General features: G+C 34.6%; 1 protein-coding gene across 1 annotated transcript; it reads left to right on the top strand.

Annotated features, from left to right (window-relative positions):
- The first annotated feature begins 8,544 nt into the window (after window positions 1–8,544).
- Window positions 8,545–11,366, top strand: LOC115880733 (zinc finger BED domain-containing protein 4-like). The gene is made up of 2 exons (XM_030898014.1): window positions 8,545–8,675; window positions 8,922–11,366. Exon 2 carries the CDS (start codon window positions 8,928–8,930, stop codon window positions 10,860–10,862), a length of 1,935 nt encoding a protein of 644 aa, XP_030753874.1. The 5' UTR covers window positions 8,545–8,675; window positions 8,922–8,927; the 3' UTR covers window positions 10,863–11,366.
- The last annotated feature ends 14,460 nt before the right edge of the window (window positions 11,367–25,826 follow it).

Below are 25,826 nucleotides of genomic sequence, written 5' to 3' on the forward strand. Positions count from 1 at the left end.
GAGCAATGATGATGCAACTAGTTTAGAAGTGGAGAGGATGGAAGTTGAGAGAAAAATAAAACAAATATCACTGAACAATTTTTTAGACACTACAAAAAGGCCAAAGATTCAACACTTCGGGCACGGGCACAGATAGTGTGTACCTACTGGGGACCGAGTTGAAGTTGGCGCTAAAGATTTTAGACAGTGACAGTTATTTTTGCATTTGACGGACGAGCGCACAGTGCGTTGGAAGATAAATTTAGCGGGACAAAAGCGTTTGGTTAGAAATAAGCCAAAAATGTGTACTGTAAGAATAAATAGTAGACATTCCAATTAATATAAAAATGCATGAATATTCTTTGTATTTCGATACATTTTTATCAACCAAATTTGGTCGTTTTCTGCTCAGCAAGGCAGAGATCATACGACAACAAAATATTTACAAGTGCTTATACATTTTATTCCAAAGCCAAATATGTTGAAGATTGCCAAAGGTATGTACTTTTCTACTGTACGTATATTATTTGTTAAAATCCTTCGTCCCTTTGTTCTGCAGATATCAAACTTTCACTTTTTTTCAAATATCGATATATTGAATGATGTAGATCTTTTGAGTTACCAATAGTTACCAACACAGGTAGTTACAGTCACAGGGAGTTCAATCTTAACAGGTGAATGTCCAAAAGTTTCATTTCAATCGGATAGTATAAAAACAAAACAACTCCATCAATAGGCACTGAGTTTAAAAAATTTTCTTAGGTACTTACTATATATGAATTTACAATTACCGAGTGTTAAAATTAAAATTAAAATATCTATCTTAATTAATATTTTTAAAATAAAATATAATTTTTTAAAATGACATATAGAGGGTGTCACAAGATTACAAAGTAATTAAAAAATAACTGCTAAAAAGTTTTTTGTAAGTATTTCACCTGATATCATAATTTTATGTATTTGGAAATAGTTTACAATACGGTTTTTGTGTGTCATGTACGAATAATATCATAGTTTTATTATCTTGTATTTATTTATTATTAAATTAAGTTGTTAATAAATAAATAAATTTAACCATATAGTTGCTATATATTAGACCATTTGCTACGTTCTTAGATTTTAAGTCCCAAACATTGCTCTTGAGATTTTGTCCCGCTAGAATAACCATCCGCCACACTGTGGAGGGCTGGTCAGCGCATGACGTAGCATTCCACGGCGACTACGACAGCGGCGATTTGACGCGATCGAACAGTCCTTTAGAATATATACAGTCCTTGGGTACGATCTACATTTCTCGACAATATTTATGAAAATAGTAACAAAAGTTTATGACAATGTCGTCGACATATGTTGCTTTGGTGGAGACCCGGATTAAGGTCCAAAGCCTCGTTTATTATTTATACATACAGAACAACCTAACCAAATCTTTCAACAATATAATCACAAACTGTTCATTGTTAGATTGTAGGGTTAACTCGGAATGTGAGTTATTTTTTGATATAATAGAATTAATGGTAAAAACGTGCAAATTTCCGTGAAAAACTCACCGCCGACTCCGATATTAATTCTCCAAGTTTAATTACGTAACGAACGGCCCCGGCATTTGACTTAACGCAGGTCGCGCAGAGCGGGCGAGTGTATTAAATCGCGGGAATAAATAAATAGATGCCTTTATTGTCAAAAAAGTTTACAATTTGTAGACAAAGGTAAAGTAAACAAAAAAAGTAAACAAACAAACCAACAAAAAAGAATACAAAACATTATACAAATTACATTGTCAGTCTTATTGTTTAAAATAAACATTTATAAATGTTTACAATGTCAAAGAATAAAAAAATAAAAATAAGATTCAAAAATATCAAGTTTATAGTAAATATCAATGAACTCCAAATAAATTTATTTCGATGTCATTGGTAAATATAGTAATAGCAAACCTTAGACCAGTGTTTACAAGATCAAATTCGATTATCAAAATATAAGTCATTCACGGCGTAGAAAGCCTTGTCTAGTAAATAAGATTTCAGTGCTTTGCAAAATGAAGAAAATGATGTTATGGATTTGATTTCAAATGGTAGGTGATTGTGCATTTTTTTCGAGTTGTATAATATTGAACTTTTAACTAACTCTGAGCGTGGGGTAGGTAGATAAAGATCTTGCTCCGCGTTCCTGAATGGATAAGTGTGAGATGGCCTTTCTTGAGAAGCTGATACATGCTTACGTATTAGGCAAACGGATTCAAATATAAATAACGAAGAGTTAATATTTTTAATTTTTTATAAAAGTCCTGGTAATGAGTTTTGCTGTTTACTCCCAGTGAATATCGAACAGCTCTCTTCTGGAGCTTGAAAATGCGGTCAAATTGAGTCGCACAACACATACCTCAGAATGGAAGGGCATATTCTGAGGTGCGACTCAAAAAGTGCATAATAATGAGTTCTAGCCACTGACAGGTTAAGCTCCTTAGAAACAGATTTTAATGCAAAACAGGCAGAGCTTATTTTTTTCGACAAAGCTTCGTTATGCATGTCCCATTTCAGAGAACATTTCTGTTTACTTTAACGTCCAGTCTGTAGCTACTTAAAGCGAATTTCTAAAGCCCCTTTTTACAATAGATGTAGTTCGAAATTTCTCAACAATATAATCACAAACTGTTCATTGTTAGATTGTAGGGTTAATTCGGAATGTGAGTTATTTTTTGACATAATAGAATTAATGGTAAAAACGTGCAAATTTCCGTGAAAAACTCACCGCCGACTCCGATATTAATTCTCCAAGTTTAATTACGTAACGAACGGCCCCGGCATTCGGCTTAATGCAGGTCGCGCGGGGCGGGCGAGTGTATTAAATCGCGGGAATATTACGGAGGCAGGCCCGCCGCCATCCGTTCCCGACATTATCGAGATATTAGCGCCGAAACACATTTCGCTTCCTGCAACTTTCTAATGAGTCATTTCCTCGCAGGAACTTTATTCGCCACTTAAATAACAGTCGTAAAATCTAAGGATCGCCTGCCAGCGGGAACGACTTTTTAGTTCATATATACTCGTATTTTTTTTTGCTTAAAAAATTATTTGTTCAATTTGTAGTTAAGAAGTGAGCTGCACGAGCTATAATTATTAAAAAGAGAATATCAATTAAACTTTTAGTTACGTAATCGAGGGCGCGATTTTTAAATTCATTATTAGCAGACCTTGCAGTCGAACATTGTTCTTTTTAGAACCTCTTTTAGTGCGAAGTGGTACAAGATACATTAATAGTCGTAAAAAACTCATCGCAACTTTATTAGAATATTTATAACGGGAAAGCGGTAGTAATAGCCCTTTATGTTCCTTAAGTGCTGTTAATAAAATAAATTATTTTAATAATAATAATTAAATAAGATCAAGCGCATAACAATAATACACCCACAGCAAAGAAAACTCGTGATTTTTGGTGTAAGATATGGGAAGAACCTGTCAGACATAAAGAAAATACAGAATGGATAAGACGTGAAACAGAACGAATGAGCAACGTTCAAAAGATGCCTGCACAAAATATTAGCAAAGAAGATGTAAGACGATGCTTAACAGGAACACACAACTGGAAAATGACGGGACCAGACAAGCTCCAAAACTACTGGTATAAAAAACTAACATGCATTCATGAGAAGATAGCAGCAATACTTAACGACTTTCTTAAACAGCCGAACACCATACCAAAATTCCTCACAGAAGGCAACACCTATCTCTTACCTAAAACCACGACATCTTCTAGCGATCCATCGAAATATAGGCCTATAACCTGTTTGCCTACCCTCTATAAGTTACTAACAGGTATTTGTGTAATAAAATATATGAACATAGATACCAATAACCTGATGACTCGAGAACAGAAAGGATGTAGGAGGAAGGGTCAGGGATGTAAAGACCAACTAATAATCGACGCAGTAATCATGGAACATGCGAAAAAAAATAAAAGAGACCTGCATACAGCATTCATAGACTACCAAAAAGCGTTCGACAGCGTGCCCCACTCCTGGCTGATAGAGAGTCTTAGGCTGTACAAAATTGATTCACAAATTGTTGCACTACTGGAAAGCCTAATGAATTCATGGAAAACGAACCTGATATTGAATATCCAGACCACAGACATTCCGATTCATATTAAACGGGGAATATTCGAGTGTGATGCAGTAAGTTCCCTCTGGTTCTGCATTGCATTAAATCCATTAAGCAACATGTTAACCAACACGGACAGTGGATTTAAGATATCCGAAGAAAATGTGAGTCACCTTATGTATATGGATGATATCAAACTGATATCCAACACACAAAATGGTCTAAATAAACTTATAAGAACAACTGAAGAATTTTCCAATGATATAAGAATGAACTTTGGCCTAGAAAAATGTAAAACAAACCATATGAAAAAAGGAAAATGGTGTCAGTCAGATGACTTCATCCTTCTAGAAGAATCAGGAGGAGGAACTGTGAGATCTATGGATAAATATGAAACTTACAAATATCTAGGGTTTCTACAGTCACAGGGAATTAATGGCAGTGAAATGAAAAATCAAATAAAGAACACGTTCAAGACCCGATTAAATGCTGTCATGAAGACTCAGCTCTGCGCAAGCAATAAAGTCCAAGCTACAAATACATTTGCAATGCCAACGATAACGTATAGCTTTGGAATCATCAAATGGACCCCTACAGAACTGGACGAGCTAAACAGGTCTGTTAGAACCACGTATACAAAATATCGATCCCATCATCCAAAAGCATGTAAAGAACGTTTCCATCTTCCAAGAGATATAGGGGGCGAGGCGTCATGGATCTCCGACTACAACATAAAAAACAAATTAAAAACCTACGAACGTACTTCCACACGATAGCATCAACATTAAGCCTCTATGATACCATAAGCAAAAGAGATAAAAAATTGACGCCTCTTAGTGATAAAGAAATGAATATAGATGCTGGTTACACAATAGCCCTGCAAAAAAGCAAGTGGCAAGGAAAAGAGCTACATGGCCGATACCTCAACACACTTGATCTGGACAGCATTCATAAGCCAGCTTCAGTAGCATGGCTGACACACGGAACGATTTTCCCAGAGGCAGAGGGATTTATGTGCGCAATTCAAGACCAAGTAATAGCCACAAGATCATACCTAAAATATATAATAAAGGACCCCACAATTAAAACAACTGTATGCCGAATGTGCGGAGAAGGAAACAAGAATATAGAACACATTATTAGTATTTGTACAACGCTAGCTTCAAGAGAGTATACCGACAGACATAACAACGTAGCAAAAATAATACATACATAACTTAGTTTGAAGTATAAAGCATGTTTGAAGAGCGCATTCCATATTATAATTATGTCCCAATGAACGTCCTAGAGAATGATGCTTGTAAATTATACTAGGATAGAGAAATATTGGCAGATCGGACAGTGCAACACAACAGACCAGACATATGTCTGCAGGACAAACACAAAAAAGAAATCTATCTTATTGATATCGTTGTACCTGCCCCTGCAAATGTCAACCGAAAACATCAAGAAAAGATCGACAAGTATACTTTACTAGCACAGGATATGAAAGAAGTCTGGGGAGTAGATAGGGTGTCAGTGGTGCCTATAGTGATTGGATCAACTGGAGAAATCCCCAAGTAGCTCTTTCACAATCTCAAAAAACTGGAACTTAACCAAAATCTTTACATACAACTTCAGAAGTCAGTTATTTTCGCAACATGCAAAATAATGAGAAAAGTATTAAACTTGAGAAGATAGCTAAAAACTATTGTCAAATTCAAAAAATTAAATAATAATTAAATTATTTTTCACGAATTATATGTATTCACTTTAGAGAACGTTTAGTTTTAAATTATTTTTGTTTTCTAAAATATTTTGAATAAAAGAAAATATGTAAAAGTGGGCATCGCTGTACAGGTCAACCTTAATCACGAGACTAAAAGTTTATTTTATATGACCTGTAGATATAGTCTGTTCATACTATAGCAATCGCCTGTCACCAAAAGCAACTTTTTAACTGACGAATTTGTTTGTTGAGTTTAGAGATAATTTGTGATATGGCATCAGCCTCTTCCACTGCGACCTTTTCATATCTGTTGCAGTCATCTTCTGATATATAAGTTTCACTCTTCAGTTCCCCTATTATTTTCAAAAAAAAATAATATCTTGGAGACTGACCTGAATAACATTTATACAGGGTTGTTCACCACATACGACACGGAGTATTGTAGCTAAACGATTATATTTTTACTAATTTTAAGTTTTGGGTTGGTTGAAGGACTATTAGAGCTACAATTTAAAATTATTTTTACAAGATACAGAGTGTCCCAAATAAGTAAAAAATATTATAGTTGTATTTTTTTAAATGGAACACCCTGTATATTATTCTATTTTTGGATTCTACGATTGAAATAAAGGTAAATTTGATTAAGGTTTATCACACTTAAACCTTACCGTTTTTGAAATATTTTCAATTTTATGAAATTGTAGTAAAAATTTTAAGGCTTCATTTCTCAAAGAGTATCAAAGTTTTTAATACTAAATTTTTACTGAAGATTATTTATTGATCAGATATTGTGTTGCTATAATAAACATTTTACTACCTTCTACAGTGTGTCCAAAAATTTATATTAAATAATTACTATCTTTAAACGGCAATAACTTGTCTAATTTAAATGGAACACCCCATGTATTTACGTAAATCAGATGCACAATGTAATTGTCTATGAAATTGTAATATACCATTTTTTACCCATCTCTTCAAGTTTTCGTATAAATGCATTTTCTTATAATTTAGACTTCATTTATCACTATACCCATGGAATTGACGTTTTAGCTTATTTTTAAAGATGTAACAAATTTTCAAAGGATACAGATACTAATATTGTCGCTATAGTTCGCTTATTTAATTAAAAAATAAAAAAACTCTTTAAATATTTTTTGTTAAAGAGGACCAATTAATATGATCCCAGTATTTAAACTACATTAATTGACTATTTACGTTGATTAATAATAATTGCTCCAAATACAAAAAAACTGAATTTTGTGTGTGTTAGACAGTGTGGTAAAAAGTAACACTTTATATATTGTATTTCATTTTTTGACGAATGCTTATTTATAAAAACAGAGACGTTCATTTTCATAACTTATTATTATATTGATTTCTGAGCCAAATGCATATTTATTTAGAACAGCTTATTAATTAAAACAATTTAAAAGTATGTAATTAACTAAAATTTTTGGTGTTTTTGGTCGAAAATAATGGTGGGATATTTAATTGGTATACTCTTTTACAAAGATTTAAATAGTTTTTTTTATATGCCAATGGGTTGCAATATTTACCACCTGTATATTTTGTACATATATGGTGCTATAAAAAAATCTGAAATGTCAATATTCCATGGGTATATTGATAAATGAGGTCGAAATTATAAGGAAACGCATTTTCTATGAAAACTTGAAGGGATACTGCTAGTAGACCCACTACAGTTTGAAAGTTTTTTTGCTTAACAGATTAGTCGTAAATTTTGTCCAATGTTCTACTAACTTTTTTACCTGTCTACTCACTTTTTTGCCTGGTGAATTCCTTCATCATTCTAGAAAGAGATTTGTTGGCCATTCATTGTTTTGTGGATGTTCTTGTTACTGCTTTTGCAGCACCGCAGAAGCGTTCTACGTTTGTTTGACCATTTTATTTACCTATTCGCTACCCTTGTGCTACGACCACCCACTGTGTTAGATATAGGTATATATAAATAAACATAAAAAACTCTGGAAATATATCAAAACATTTGTAAAAAGCTAACAACGCGTATTCAAGACAGAAAGCAAATAAACCAGATTTTCGTTCTATTTCCACTTAAACAAACAGATTCGAAACGCTACACAATATGCGTATTTTTCCTGACAGACCGTCAAGTATACATCAGTTTGTCGGATATAAAATTTCCGTTTGTAGACTTTTAAACCGAGCTATGTTTAATATTTAGTTCTATTTTCCATGTACTAGTTTCTTTGGCAAATGAAATATTTTCATTGTGATGTACGTACACTAATTTTTAATAAATTGTTTTCTGTTTGAAAAACAAATAATAAAACATTGATTAAGAAGTATGAGGAAATATATTGTTGGCAATTAGTGTGTATAATATTTGCTCATGTCTAAAATTATTAATGATGGGTTTCCCAGATTATTTTACAATTACTGATGTAATGAGACATAATATCAACTTACAATTCAGATTAAAGCATGTGATGTAACATCACATGCTTTAATTTTTTTACATCAGAACTTTGGTCATATGTCTAATGAAGCTGATGATGAATGTGAAATTAGGAAAAAATTAGTGTCCGACCGAAAGTTCGGTTTCGGTTTCGGTTTCGGCCGAGTTTCGGCCAAAAATCAAGTTTCGGCCACAGTTTCGGTTTCGGCCAAAATCGGCCGAAACTTTTGCCGAAACCGAAACTTAACAAGTTCAAGCACTTCACGATCGCCTAACTTTGTTTTCCGCGGCAACGCTTTGACGGACGCTGTCGGCCCTTTCGGGAATTATCGTGCGCCGTTCGGATAGTTCTGTAGCAACTAGCAACAAAACTTAGTCAGCTGTGTTAGTCAGTGCGTGTGCGCCCGTCGCAAATATTCTTTAGAGGTTATGTTTTAGATGGAACTGATTACATGTAAGTTGTTGTTTTGTTTCTGTACTTGAATGATTATTATAGTTAATTAAATATTGAGTCAGTAACTTAACTTTGTTTTGTTGTTATTAACAAATCAAGTCACATGTAAAAAAAAGAGATTGTAAATGAAAAATGTGAAGTGTATAATTTCATGTTAAATTAAATTACGTTGTATAAGGTAAACTTATTTCAAGATTTGTTTTTCATTCCGATGATCTATTGACCGATTGTTATTTTTATTCTCAGAGTAAAATGTCACAAAGAGAAAAAAATCCGATTTGGCAGTACTTTGACAAAAGTATCAGTGATACATCAAAAGCTGTTTGCAAGATATGTAGCAAGTCCTATTCGTTAGGAAGCCACGAACCAAAAAAACAAACATTACACGGACTGAAGCTGCATTTATCAAAATTTCATGACCAGGAGTACAGGCAAGTACAAAAACGTTCATCAGAATTAAACGATTTCAAAAGTGAAGCAAAATTGAAGCGTACAGACTTGAGCGTATCATTGAAACAATCAAGCTCAGATCAGTCGACTCTTGTTCAGACAACCATCCCAAATTTGACTTCTAAACCTAAAGTGGTACTGTGGCCTGATGATCATGAAATTACAAAAAGGATTGATAAAACTATAATGGATTTGATAATCGTGGACATGCTGCCTTATACTTTGGTGGAAGGTGAAGCATTCCGCCGACTTAATTTATCTGATCCTCAAGGAGTTCGCAAATATCGGTTGAAATCTGAAAAATATTTTAGAACGTCACTAATGCCCAAAACATACGAAAGAATTAGATCAAAAGTACAGGATTTAATGGCACAGAGTAAGTGGGTGAGTGCTACTACAGACATTTGGACCAACGCATGTAAAACATGTTCACTTCTCAGCTTCACAGCTCATTTCATCATAAATGATAAACGTCTTAAAGTGATTTTAGGTGCATGTGTGCTAGAACAAGACCATACCAGTCAGTATATCGAACAAAATTTTACAAATATGGTAAACGAATGGGGTTTGCAAGGCAAGATTTTTCTAGTCCTACGTGACAATGCCGCTAATATGGTTCGCGCGATGCGTGATCAATATGAATCTATAGGATGTGTCGCACATACGCTCCAGCTTGTCATAAAACAAGCGCTATTTTCAGAAGACGAAATAAAAGACCTCCTAAAGAAATGTAGAAAAATCGTCGGCCATTTCCATCACAGTGAGCCAGCGACCAGGAAATTGACGGAATGTCAAAAACAATGCGGATTGCCAGAGCATGCCTTGGTGCAAGACATTGATGTGAGGTGGAACAGCACGTATTTGATGCTGCAAAGACTTATGGACCAAAAAAATGCAGTAAACTTATACTGTGTTGAACATGGTAAGATTGATTCTCTTCAATCCACTGAATGGGCTATTGTAAAGAACCTCACATCCATATTGACATTTTTTTATGAAGCCACCCTTGAGTTATCATTTGATAATGCATGCATTTCAATTGTCATACCTTTGATATCGTTATTAAACCGGAAATTGCAAGTTCGCTGTGAAAATGACAATGAAATGATAACCAACATGAAAAATTCACTATACGAGTCCATGAACACCAGATTTTCATCATTGAAAAAACTCCCTTCGTTGATGGTGGCTACATTATTGGACCCAAGGTTCAAGTCTAAATACCTCAATTCCAATGAAGTAGACATTGCTGTAACAGAGCTAATATCTTTCTTGACTGAGTCTGAAGTCAGCATGCAATCATCCCGCAGCACTGATAATGATAACGCCAATGTTTCTTTTGCTTCAACTACATGCGTCTCGCAAGCTCACCACATACAGCAAGAAAAAGAGAGTCTTTGGGATGTGCACGATAATACGACTAGTCAAACAGAGACCACAGAATCTGGAGAAGACACTAAACACTTTCTGAAAGAAAAGATTCAGTCTTACTTGTCGGAGCCATTATTACAACGCAATGCAGACATATACAGTTATTGGAACAGCACTCCATATCCAACATTGAGAAGCGCTGTTTTAAAATATCTTTCAGCTCCACCTACCAGTGTCCCGAGTGAGCAACTGTTCAGTGCTGCTGGCCAAATATACTCGGATCGTCGCAATAATTTGCGTGGCGAAAATGTAGACAAACTGCTTTTCTTGGCGTACAATATAAGACTTTTCAATTATGAATATTAATAATATATAAGATATATATATTATATATTTAGGGTTACTTTTTTTTTTTTGGTCTATATATTATATAGAAGTTTTTTTTATTTGATTTTATAACTGTTTTCTATTTAAATGTTTAAACTTCAGTTTAATAGTGAGTTACTTAGTTCGAAATGTAAGTACAACTGTCCTACTAATTGTGATCTGGGTATCTTTTTTAATTCTAAATATGTGATTTTTGATTATCTATGTTGAGACTGGAACTAGGCGAGATAGTAATTATTATTTTTATATAAGAGGTACCTAAAAGAGATTGATTATTCTACTAAGTACAAATACAATCCAAAGTATTAAAGGGAAAGATCTCAAAATACCAATACTTAGTATTTAATGAAACAGTAACAATTATTGATTTGATTTAGTTAGATGACTGATTTGACAGAGAACTTAATTTGAAAAATTATTAAAAATGTTATTAATATGTTTTTATTTTATATTCAATAAATGATTACAACAATCTTAATAATATATTGTGTTTCCATTTCATGCCCTAATTAAGGTAAAATGTACCAAATTTCAGTAATTTAATAAATTATATACTTGACCACGTGAGTTTCGGTTTCGGTTTCGGTTTCGGCCGAAACTGAAGCCACGGCCGAACATTCGGTTTCGGTTTCGGTTTCGGCCGGAAAATCAGTTTCGGTCGGACACTAGAAAAAATACAGGGTTGTTCACAATATGATACGGAGTATTGTACCTAAACGATTAGATTTTTACAAATTGTAAGTTTTGGGTTCGTTGAAGGTCTATTAGAGCTACAATTAAAAAATATTTTTACAAGATACAGAGTGTTCCAAATAAGTAAAACATATTATAGTTTTATTTTTTTTAAATGGAACATCCGGTATATAATTATATTTTGAGATTCTACGATTGAAATAAAGGTAAATTTGATTAAGGTTTATCACACCTACCGTTTTTAAAATATTTGTATTTTTGTGAAATCGCAGTAAAAAAATTAAGGGTTCATTTCTCGAAGGGTATCAAAGTTTTTAATACTAAATATTTACCGAAGTTTATTCACTGATCAGATATTGTGTTGCAATAATAAAAATATTATTACCTTATACAGGATGTCTAAAAATTAATTCTAAATAATTACTACATTAACGCGCCAATAACTTATTTAACTTAAATGGAACACCCTGTATATTTCCATATATGTAAACCATAATAGATTCATAAATAAAACTTATTATGCGTTAAAATATATTAACTTACAGGATCGTGTAAATTTAACCATACAAAAAAATCCAATTATATCTAAGCTTTTCAATTGGATTTGAGCATAACACGCGAGAACACCTTGTTGCTTCAGGTTTTCCACGAAAATAAACGCTACTTTAGCTGAAAACTAAAGCAACAAGTAATATTCTATTACTGTCCTTTCGTTTTTTAATATATATTTTAATACAACGTAATAGTCTCTCCAAGTAATTTTATGGGGCATAAATTTTAAAAATTTCTTGCATGGAGCTGCTATATTTTTCGATTTTCGAAAATCGAAATAAAAAAAATTAAAATGTAGGCGATAAATTTTGACTGAATAAATTACCAATGATATCCAATGATTTTTTATTTTAACCATCAAGTTATCATAATTCTTAGTTTTATGATTGACCATTTCTAATATCTGCAATTTTTTCCGTTTTAATTGCCCTATATGTGAAGCAACAAGATACAGCATGCTGTACTAGAACGGTCGCGCGTCGGTACAGTAGAAGACTTGTGTGGTGAGCAGTACTCTTAGCAGTACTCCCAAAACTGTATATAATTTATATTTTTTAAAGTAGATTTAAGTTCATTGTGATGAATTTCTTTAATTCAACATACCGGGTGGTACATCGTCGTTGGAAACATAAGAAATCCCATGCATATTTTAAACAGTTCAAATATTGGCTCATCTGTTAATTTTACAGCTAAGTCATACATAGGTTCTTAAAGGTCTGCCTATGCGGAATATATATGCCAAATTTGAAGAATTTTAGAAAAGCCGATTTTAAGTAAGTTAAGAAAAACTCCACTACATTTAAAATAAAACTGAACAAGTAACAATGCAAAACCAGGCAAATGCCAACATGCCTTAAGTTGTCAACCTATGATTTTATCATTGTCAAATGTAATTTATGCTGTATACACTACTGCGTTATAGAGTCTACGCTTAGTGTCCCCGAAATGTATTTATGCAATTTAAAACCGGTTTAAGCAAAAGCCTAACTGAAGCCGAAGGATTTGAAAGATAAATATTTTTTATAAACTTCAAAAAAATTAGAGGTAATATGAAACCGTATACTATTCTAGATTTATAATTAGGTATATAATGTTTTTTTTAATTTTTATTCTTCTTCTTCGTGTGCCTTCTCCTCATTGGAGGTTGGCGACCATCAATTGGAATTCCTCCCTGTTTTGAGCCAAACGGATAATTGCACTGACCTCTCCTATATTAAACCACTGGCGCAAATTCCGCAACCAGGAAAACCGTTTACGCCCGATGCTTCGTCGTCCTTCAATCTTTCCCTCAACGATCAGCTGTAGGAAATTTTATTTGTTATTTCGAAAAATATGACCAAAATATGCTGCTTTCCGTCGTTTTATTGTAGTTAATAGTTCTTGGTCCTTACACATTGTTTCTAATACTTCGAGATTTGTTATTCGTTCGGTCCAGGATATTTTCAACATTCGTCGGTATAACCACATCTCAAATGAATCCAAGCGTGACATGGTCCGTGCCTTCAACGTCCATCCCTCGACTCCGTATAACAATGTAGAGAGTACATAGCATTTGGTAGCTCGCTATCGAGTAGTCAGATTCAGGTATCGGTTGCAGAGTAGTTTTCATTTTGAAAAAAGTGTTTCTGGCTATTGCAATTCTATGTATGATTTCTTCATCAGGATCCCATTTATCATTCAGCCAGCAACCCAAGTACTTAAATCTTCTTACCCTTTCTATATTTTGATCTTCCACTTGTATCCTGATATTTTCGATATTTTGTTTGCTGATAATCATAAATTTTGTTTTGTTTATATTTATTTTAAGACCATGACTGTGACTAATACTGCTAACTCTGTCCACCAGGCACTGCAAATCCTTCTCATTGCCAGCTAGGAGCACCGTATCGTCAGCATATCGGATGTTATTAATAGGTTTACCATTTACCTTTATTCCCACTTCTAAATCTTCCAACGCCTCCTGGAATATCGATTCAGAATATAAATTAAACAGAAGTGGCGGTAATATACATCCTTGTCTGATGCCTTTAAGAATTTCTATATCCGTTGTTGACATATTTCCGATTTTTATATAAGCTGACTGTTTCCAATATAAGTTTCTAATGATTCTGATGTCTTTGCCATCTAACCCAATCCGCTTCAGTAAATGTATCAGCTTGTCATGTTTCACGTTATCAAATGCCTTCTCATAATCTATGAAACATGCGAAGGCACTTGTCTGCTGATCGAGGCATTTTTGGACTAAAACCTGCATTGAGAACAAAGCATCTCTGGTTCCCAGCCCACTTCTAAAGCCGAATTGAGTTTCACTTATATTTTCGTCAATCCTTCTCCATAGTCTAGAGTGCAGGACACGCAGAAACACTTTTAATGTATGACACATAAGGCTTATCAGATGATACTCATTGCATCTTTTGGAGTTTGACTTTATAGGGTTTGACTTTTTTTATAAATTTTTATCAAAAAACGATAATTCTATCACTCGACCGGATAGCCTGACAGATGTGGCCATTAAACCAAAATACTACTACATCTATGTCTTTGACTACTACTAAGTACTACTAACCAACAATGTGTTTTGTTTGGTTTGTGGTGTCAGTTATTCATGTTGGGGATTTATTTTGAAATCAATATTAATCGTTAGGCAAACTCATAGAATATGTATTTCTTTTGTATAATCAAAATTGTCACCCTAAACTTTACATTTTCCAATTTTTTGACATTGACCAAATTTTCACTCTAAACCGCTGTCTTTTTTAGACAGATGTCACTTGTTTTGTCATTATTCAATTCATTATTCGAATTATCAAAATGTTACTAACAAAAGTTTCATCTTAAAATAAAATGTTAATCAATCACAATTGATTCAATCACATGAAGGAACAATCATGTTCATTCAAAACCGACTAGTAGACGAACTACAATCGGATGAGATTCTGGGAATGGTCTCGGATCTCACACCACCAATCCAACTCTTGACGCGCACCTACAACGTCCTGTTTCCGAATAGGGACGAATGGGATAAGCCGAGAAACGGCTTATTACTTGTGGAAATGTGTTGGTACACGGACGGATCCAAAAACGATAAAGGATCTGGCGCATGAATTTACTGCAGCAGTCCAAAGACTGAGACCTACCACAGTCTTGGAACACCACAATTTTCCAAGCTGAGCTATATGCTATTGAAACCTGTGTGCAACTGCTGGTAGAACAGCAATACACCGGGAAAACAATAAGCATATTTTCGGATAGTCAAGTTGAAAGCGTTGAAAGCACTTGAGGCAACGAAAAGCACGTCCAGGGGCGCTATTCTGTACAATCGTCGGTATCGGCAAGTTACCGACAGCTATCGGTACGTACGGCCAATGAGCGTCGTGTTGAATGTTGTTGTCATAGTTTTCGATCGGCCCTATGACAGATATCGCAAATTTGTACCGACGACTCTCGGTATCTCTACCGTGAGGTTGACAAGGGCACGGTAGAGATACCGATTTTCGTCGGTACAAATTTGCGATATCTGCAATAGGACCGATCGGTAACTATGGCAACAACAATTAACACATTTTTACTATATACAAATACGTATCGAGAGCTGTCGTAACTTACCGATACCGACGATTTTACAGAATAGCGCCCCAGGACGATTCTTCATTGTAAGAAACTACTCAATATATTAGGAGATGGAAACAAAGTGTCGCTAATATGGATACCGGGACACGTCGGCCTAGAGGGTGCTGATTCCCTCGCCAAAACTGGTGCAGGCTCGCCATTCGTGGGCCCAGAACCGACACTTAGCGTACCAAAAAATCTCGCAAGAGACAGGCTCTGTGAATGGGTTAGAGGTGTGACGTTTCGGGACTGGTATGACAGTCTCGGAATGGAACATGCCAAGACAATCCTAGCAGGGCCATCCAAACGTAGAACAGATGAACTCTTAAAGGCTGGTAGGAACGGAGCGCGTACGCTTACTGCAATATACACGGGCCACTGCCGGCTGAGATCACACCTACAGAGGATGGGACTGGTGGAAGACGCCGAATGCCGACTCTGTATGGAAGATGACGAAACAATGAAGCACGTTATGTGTACCTGCCCCGCTGGGGGCAGGTCCTGATTTGAGGTGTTTGGCAAACCCACGCTAGACCTATCAGACCTAGAAGACATACCACCCTCGGACATAACGGCCTGTGTTAAAAGGCTGGGTGAAATTTAATGCTCTTTTTCTATTAAAGAGCTTGTAGAAACTGAGCCACAATAGGCCCTCGCGGCCTCAGTAGAGTTAGCCTTAGTAAAATACAAATACAATACAATCACAATTGTTTTTCTCCATCATTTACCTGATTAATAATACAGAAATTATAATTCACTTACAAACAATTCATTGTTTATAGTGATTTACAGTAATTTTAATAAATTATACGAATACTTTCGTTGATTATTGGTTTGAAATAAATATGACAATGGCCTCCAATGAAAATGCGAGTTACTAATTCTAAATTTCATTTCTGACCTGGCAAATGAGCTAGATGCTTTACCTAGATCGTTATTCAGAAGCTACAAACCTATCGATGAAAATAATATGCATGAAAATATACTTCTTGGCCGACGAGCTTGGTACAATATCAAGTTTATTATAGTGATCTTAGCCGCGTATGGCACAGATCGTTCCCAGTGTTGCCACAAGCTTATTTTTCCTCGGGGTAGATTATCACGAGATAGCGGGGTTAAATTGTTTTTCAAAGTGGTAGATCTACCCCGAATGGAGTAATTCTGGCAACACTGCCGCTATCACTTTTCCTCGCGCTAGCTCGCGCATTTCCCGTCTCGCGGCCGTCATTCAAGGCCGAGTGTCACGGCCTTGAATTTTTACTCCCAACGCGTGTAAAGAAGTTTCTCTTCAAAAACTATTTACAACTACATTGTAATTAACAGGGCAGCCAATATCTGGACAGTTCGAAATTTGCATGAATTCCCTGTTTCCAACAACCATATACACTGGGTATATCGAGTTGAATACAAATAAACTGTTAAAAAATAATACCACTACTCTACTCCATGTCAGTTTGCAATAAAAATAAAAACGTAGATGTAATGGGCATGTTTCATGTTTTTCAATTTCCACGTAATTTTGCAGATTTCAACCTAATTAGTGCTTGCTACTTAGCCTTTTTTATATAAAACTTAATATTATGCCAAAAAATGGGGTAAAAGTTTATATTTCACACTTACGCGCGCTGCGATGACGTATGTAGCTGTCGCCAATATGATTGGCTGGTTTTCGTCTCGAAATAAACTTGGTGAATTTTATGATGTTGGCAGCATTGCTGTTTATTCAATGTCAAAATGACATTGTTTACTTATTATGTTATTGTGGTTATTGTTTTATTTTATTTATGATTTTAAATTAAATTTGCATTTAAACTACTTCCAATAATGCTAAAAAATTAATTGTTCTATTGTTGGATAACATTTACCAATAAATATAATAAAATGTTTTTGTACGCCCTGAAAAAAGATGGAAAATCGTAAATTCTGTTTTTTTACAGAAAACTTCTCTTAAGCTATGAATGTGATTTCAAAACATTTCAAAGTGAGTTTATATTATGTTTGATTTGTTAAATCATTAATGGCCTGTTTTTTGCATGTGAAGGTGGGAAAAAATTAATTTGAAAAAAATGTAATTCCTGATATCTAAGATTAATAGTATTTCCGGAAAATCACAGTATTCACAGTTATGGTATAAAACAGGTACGCTACAATCTGATCATGAAAAGTACGTCTACTATATGACCAAGAAAAGTTAGAGAAGATGAACAAGGCAATTAGAAAAATTCTATTGGCACCAAGAATGTTAATATATACGTTCATGGTTAAGTTATTTCAGAAGACTTTTAATAAAATACATTGTAGAGATAAAATAAGACTCTAATGCAGTGCCTTTTTACATAAAATCAAGTAAATATTTTATTTTAACGTTTTGTATTAATATGTGATCAATAATGTTTATTATATAAGCATAAAATATTATTTTTTAAGAGTGTTATATATATATATATATATATATATATATATATATATATATATATATATATATATATATATATATATATATATATCAGGAAGATTCGAAGGAAACATACATTGTGTACTACATATACATATTTTATTATTTTTTAAATTTATTAAATTAAAAGGCAAGTAAATATAAAGTGTTTTAATTACAATATTGTAATAATTTACATTTTGATGGTGATAAGACTTACTGAATATCAGGGCAATTAATTTACAATTAACCCGCTACAAGAACATAAAATATAAATATTATGAGAAGACAAAAATAGCAATAAAAGTTGCTAGAAAGTTAGATGTTATCTTCCTTCATTCTACATAAATCATAGCCGTGGTACCTTTCTTAATTTTATTTGTTATGTATGACATAATGTTTACATGCAGCCTAAAATTAAAATATAAATAGATAAATAAAAACCTACATATTTAGTTCAAAATCACCAGTGTTAGCTACACAGCTTAAAAATTTAGTTCCCTCCACTTTCTGTTACATTTACCATTGCAGGTGTACTTTTTGTCTGATTGTACAGAAGCCCTCTTTTTATTGAACGTATCCAATCGAACGGTTATCATTATGATTCACTCTATGCTCTATAAACAATGGTTTTATTACTTTTAAATAACTTCTTCAAGAAAAAAATCTCACCTTGATATTTTAACTTCTTTATATCAGCACTTTAGTATTTTAAATTGTCTATATAAAAACTGTCCACCATATACTCCGTCACCTTTCGAAAATGATCCGAAAAAGTTTTTTTCATAGTTTTGAGCCATTTAGATAACATTAAAAGTTATAACCAAGAAAATTTACCGCTGAACTGAAAAGCGCGAAGAAAAATAATAACAAAATCCAAAATGGCTGCGCCCAATACGCATGAGCCAGGCAATCAATCATACCAACATATGATATGAAACTTCCCTTTCTACGATCTGAAACGTGATTGGTGAAAGCTATGTACGTCACAACTCAACCGGGAATGTTCAAGTTTGAAATTATAATTAAATTTCTAAAATGATATCATGGAATTTTTCTTAATTTCCTATGTATCGTAAGTAATGAAGACTTAATCTATGCAATACAATGATTTATTTACGAATTTATATTTTTTGGAACATTTCCATTGGAAACTTCAACGTAAAAAAAATTAATCAACAAGCTGGCTTACTTTTTGAACTCAAAAAGATAAACCCGCCAAAGCCGTTCTATAGAAACGCACCTTTGTAATGACAATAGCTGATACGTACATATATTCAATTATATTCTCTGCTCTACTCTACAAATTCTTTTATGGAATAATCATCTATTGTGAACGAGGTTATATAGCTTGTTGCATTTCTGACTCGTTGCCCGAGATAATGCGAAAAACGTCAGGCAAACATTTATTTCTTTGTTAAAACGCTCTGCCAGATAAGGAACGGTGCAGACCTATTCCTTTACGCGGCCTTTTGTTCGGAATTCTTTTCCAGTTCCAGGAAATTCTAGGAGATGCTCATAGTTCAGGGTAAAATATATTGTACTGGTTCTGTTGTTTAGTAAAATTAAAATCCAGAGAAAGCTGTGTTCATTTTACTTTTAATTAGTGCGGTAGTAAATGTCCTTGACAGAAATGAAAAACAGTGCTTTTTATAAAATAAACTGATTTAATTATGAACTTTTTTTAAATCAAAAATGAATTACCATGAAAAACTTGTTTTAATAGTTAGATTTGTTAATAGTTTGCTTCTACAATTCTTCTCTCGTCCCAATGGTTCTTTCCTTATATATAAGGTTTTTTAATTTCCCCCATAAAAAATTCGAAAGGAGTTAGGTCCTGCGATTTAACGCAGGACCTAACAGGCTAAGATATAGGGCCCCTTGTTCCAATCCAAATCTCCCTAAATTCTCCATTTAATAATTCAGTTGTAATCCGGGCATTTTAATTGTAATTGGTAATACTAATATAGAATGTTGGTTTACCTTTTCAAAAGTCTTTAATTATGTAACGTTTTTAGTTCGTTACATGTCTTTGTATATGATATATGATGTCTGGCGTATCATCACCGGGGAGTGATAACGTCCTTTCCTCTCGTTCAGGCCGAATAATTTACTTGACGCGCTTGGCGTAATTTTTACGTTCTCTAGTCAGCAACCCTGTTATCGTTTCACTGCTCTGTGGAGGCGCTGTCAACATCGCTCCAAAGTCTCTCTACGCTGTGGACTCACTTTTGCTTTTGCCGTTCTGTAGCCTAACCTAACCATCCCGGCTTTTAGAAATGGTGATTATTTAAATCTTGCTGTATAATCTGAATCAGCTGCTATTTCAAAGCAACAGGTAAAGATGAAATATTATCCTTTTAGATTCGATATTATTACTGCATATTTTTAGGGTAGAGTTACGGATGTCCCAACTTAACTTGTATTTGTATTTTGCTGGCACGTTGGCGTCCCTTTTCTTTTGTCCTCCAGAATGTTACATGGAAGAAAGGACAGTTTCTGTGTTTATTATTGAGCCCTCGGAAGTAATTCGAGGTAGGTTTATTTCGCTTACTAGAGCTTGTTTGGTTTTAAACAAGAGTTTCGTAATTTTAGGGTCCAAGGTACGGACTATTTCCAAGGTATGGGCAGGTGTCCCATATATATGTATTGATTCCAAGGTACGGGCATTATCCAATGTTCTAGTAGTGTTCCAAGGTACGGGTAGTGTTCCCTTGTACCGTTATCTTATGAACGGATGTCCAAGTTACGACATTGTCCTATGGTTGGATGCCCTATGTGATGTCCTATGGACGAGTGTCCCAAGTAGGAATGATTTATCTTATATATAAAGTGCCCCAGCGTGAATGTAGCTTGAGCCCCATGCTGCTTCTTTCCCATTTCTAAGCCTAGTCAATAGTTACGGCTGTATTGATTAATGGTGTCCTCATTCTGGCCCCTTTTGTTGTACTGGCCGAGAGACAGTACAGAGATGCGAGCCCACCTCACGCTGCTACTTTTTGAAACAGAATTGCTTTAAGAACAAACAGCTAAGTTTAGATTTAAGTTTTAGTTTACATTCAACATTTAACACATTTTCAGTCTTAAATAATAACATACATCTTGAATAATATCGTATCAGACTATGTTTAGTGGTTAGATCGTTAAGAACATTCATGTCGATTTAGTATTTAAAATATGATTTAGATCTTAGGCTTCATTACATTACTTCTTGTAATAGTATTACTTTCATAGATATTATTAATGCACTATTTTAACAGATGAATAACAAAACATAGATTCTAGAAACTGCTGCGTTAATCCAACGGAAAAACAAAAAACATACAACGGAAAGAACATATAGCTCAGATGAGATATGGTAGACCGGATAAATCTTGTGTTATTGAACATATTGTTGATAAAGAACATTGTATAAACAACTCTTTGTTAAACGAAAAACTAATTGTTAAAAAAAAAATTGTTAAATAACTCTCAAACTAGAGGCAATTAGATGCATATGAGTGCGTCAAAATTAATAAATGTGAAGATAGTATGAACAGAGACAATGGCCCAATTCCCATTTAGTCCGTACTGCTCTAGTTTTCGGTAATTAATTGTTACCCCCGGTTGGTTCTGACTCGCTTGGCTAGTTTTTGCCACGCCCACTCAGAACCAACAGAGCGAGTATATAAACGCTCAATTTGTAGATTTAGTCCAGTTTTAATCATCTGCTGATGATGCTAACAAGGAAGGTTAGCGGAACGCGCGTCCAGTGTAAAAGAAAAAGTGTTTTGGTGTTGTGGTGATTTAGTGCTTTATTTTGCTTTGTATATTTAGTTAAATTTAGAATAAGTGAAATATAGAACTGAAATATTACATAAAAATAAATCACTATTTGAAACCGTATTTCGGCACCATTTATATTATAAACATAAAGGTTTTGTTTCAAAAGGTGACATACACATTTTTCCAATTTAATATTCCTCAGCTGCACGGAAACCAATAGAAGGGATACGCTAAAATTTACGGCTTTTCTGCTTAACGGAGCACAAATGACTTACAACAGCTGAACTTTAATCTTTAGATAAAGTTTCGCCTTATTCACTTTCCCACTCTCTAGTTGCCCGATTCTTGTTCACGGCTTTTATTTCTAGTAAAGAAATGTAATTAGTTCTCATCAATCAATCGAAAACTGATAATAAATACATTTAATTACATAATATCTGCTGCCAAAAAAGTATTAGATTCAAGAACGTCCATATAATCATTATAAGATTATACGGATGCCTCTAGAAAGTGCCTTACCCCTATAATTTTTCACTGTTTCAGATAAAAAAAAACGTATGTTAGTACATAAATTAGGATACATAAATTAGGTCACTTCCTGTTTCACCGTAAAACATTTGATTTTTAAATAGCACCCTCGGTATTTTTTACTTTATTCGATAGAAAATGACACTCTGAATAGAATGATATATAATATGTCAACTTTTCGCATATGGTTTATTTGATAGGGTAACATGCGGTTCAGAATGACAATTTGACTCGAAATACCAAGTATGTGGTACCAAATTATTCCATACAAAATGATTTTTCCAAATATGCTAATAAAAATACGATTTGGGCATGTTTTAACCGGCCAGGACATGACACTACAAATATAATATAATAGAATGTCAAAAGTTGACATATCGTCAGTGAAACGTGATAACCTGCTAACTCCATTTTTTACGTTAATAAGTTTTTTTATACCATTAGAAAGAGAAAAAAATACTCTATAAGCAGGGAAAGCAAACATATTTTTTCCCATTAAAGAAATTTTTTTATTTTAACTCAATAATATCTGCTAACTTCTAGTGATCTGAAATAGTCACCGAAATGCTGCTATCTCCGTAATTTTCGTTACGATCACGCTAAAGCAAACACACATATTCTTAGTCGTATGTTTTTTTAATACAGTACGTCGATCCAGAGTCGCCCTAGGCCAAAGGGGCCCGGGTGGCAATGTAAGGAGGGACTAGTGTGTTTTTTTTTGGCGTATTTTTTCGCCTTACGTTTTGGTCAGTTTTTCCCTATTTTCCCAAGTTTTACTCTATTTTCTCGTGTTTAATTCTAATCACTGCCCCTGCAACTCTTGTTTTTTTTTCAACAGGTTATGGACCCAGGGTGTGTAAAGTGTGATTAGAAAACGCGTTTTAAGTTCGGTAGTACACGGGTTGTTCGGTTTGTGTTTCGACGTCGTAATAAAAATAAAAATGGCGAGTAACGAAAATGCAAACATTGGCTTTAGTGTCGAAAAACTTAAAGGTCGTGAAAATTACAGTGACTGGAAGTTCCAAATAAGTGCGTTGTTAAAATTAGACGAACTTTGGAGCTGTATTAGTCAACAATGGGACACTTTAGTAGATGCTTCTACAAAAGCTCGTCGTGAGGAGAAAGCTCTCAAAAATAATTCTTTCTCTGGATAAGTCGACGTATCCCCATGTGATGCAGGCAACAACGGCAAGTGAAGCGTGGAAATCTCTCGAAAAAGCGTTTGAAGATAAAGGGCTTCACAGGCGATTAACACTCTTAAAAAGTTTGTGCTCAATAAAACTAGAAAATTTTGGTACAATGGAAGAGTATGTTAATGAAGTCATGGCTGTGTCCCAACAACTTATTTCTATGGGAAAACCAATAGATGATGAGTTTCTAGGCGTCATCATGTTGCAGGGACTTACAGCTGATTATGAGCCAATGGTTATGGCACTAGAAAATTCAGGTGTCGAAATAACATCTGACTTTGTAAAGACCAAGTTGCTGCAGGACAAAAAATATCAGAACGGCAAACATGCTAGTGATTGTGCGCTTGCGATGAAGAAAAGTAGAAAACCTCCATGGTGCTGGAACTGTAAGCAGAAAGGTCACTATAAAAATCAGTGCCCTAGAAGTGAGCAAAGTTCTTCTTCATCAAAGGTGGAGAACACTAGTAAAAATGGGCGAAAAGCTTTGTTTGTGGCAGCTTTAAGTGCTAATAGTGTACATGACACAGCCTGGTACATTGATAGTGGCGCCTCGTCACACATGACTGGAAACAGTAAACTGCTCTTTAACCTAACAGATGAAGATTTGGGGCAGGATGTGTTTGTGGCAAATAATTCAAAATTAACTGTCAGTGGAACTGGGAGCAGTATAGTAAAACTGAAACAGCACGGCACTGAGCAGAGCATATCAAAAATAAAATATGTTCCAAACCTTGCAGTAAATTTATTGTCAGTGAATGAAATGGTTTCTAAAGGACACTGTGTACATTTTGACTTAGAAGGATGCAAAATAATTAATGGTGATGACTGCGTCATTAAGGGAGAAGCTGTTGCTACCGCAGCGAATGTTGGAGGTCTGTATAAACTCGATGTCCGGGAGGAGTTCGTAAATGTGGTGCAATCTTCAGATTCTCAGATGCTATGGCACAGGCGCTTAGGTCATCTTAATCATCACAGCATGGCTTTGTTGAAAAATAGTTTGGCCACTGGTGTGTTGTTTAAGGAAAGTAAAACACCGGAGTATTGTGAAAGTTGCATCAAAGGTAAACAGTCCAGAAAACCTTTTCCTTACAAAAAGGACAAACAAGTTGCACAAAATAAACTTGATCTAATTCATTCAGACCTGGCAGGACCTATGGATGTGGAATCATGGGGTGGCAAAAAATATATGTTTACCCTTATTGATGACAGCACTAGGAAAGTATTTTGTTACTTCTTAGAGAACAAAAGTGAGGTTCCAGAAATTTTCAAAACCTTCTGCTTGATGGTAGAAAATCAAACAGATCGAAAAATCAAAGTTTTGAGAACCGACAATGGAGGAGAGTACTGTAATGAACGATTAAGAAATTTTCTTCAAAGTCGTGGCATTAAGCATGAGCTGACAGTACCTTACACTCCAGAGCAGAATGGAGTAGCAGAGCGCTACAATCGAACAATACTTGAAAAAGTACGTTCAATGCTGGCTGATTCAAATAGCCAAAAACAAATGTGGGCAGAAGCTGCAAATACAGCTGTGTATCTTCTGAACCGTTCACCAGCAAAGAAAATACGTGGTGCAACACCAGAAGAAAAATGGATAGGCAAAAAGGTAGATTTAAAGCACCTTAGAGTTTTTGGATGCCGTGCCTATGCTCATATACCCAATGCTAAACGAAAAAAGCTTGACGACAAGAGCAAAGAGTATATTTTCGTTGGGTACTCCGAGACAAGTGTTGGATACAGGCTTTTAGACCCAAATAACTATAGTCTTAAAATAGCCAGAGATGTCGTGTTTTTAGAAGACAAGCTCTCAGATGGCTCATCAAGGATCTCTACTGCACCCACTACACCAGAGGTTATTCCGCTGAACTTATCAGAAGACAGTGACGGTGACGACAACTCAGCAGCGGCTGAAGGTCCTCATCTTCAAGAGGAAAACCCAGCAGAAGAAACAAGTGAAGTGTCGGTTAGTGAAGACGAAAATAGTGCAAGTGAGAGTACAAGTGAATGTGCAAGTGAGAGCGAAAATCAGGAATCAAGGTATCCTACGCGTGTAAAAAGACAACCTGACAGGTATGGTGACTGTATTACTAATTACGATTCTGATTTTGCTATGTTAATTGTCTCTGATGATTTAGACCAATTACCATTTCCGAAGCATTGTCAAAGCGAGAA

Source organism: Sitophilus oryzae, unplaced genomic scaffold (genome assembly GCF_002938485.1).
Source record: "Sitophilus oryzae breed Bouriz unplaced genomic scaffold, Soryzae_2.0 scaffold_1084_pilon_pilon, whole genome shotgun sequence".
NCBI classification, from domain to species: domain Eukaryota; kingdom Metazoa; phylum Arthropoda; class Insecta; order Coleoptera; family Curculionidae; genus Sitophilus; species Sitophilus oryzae.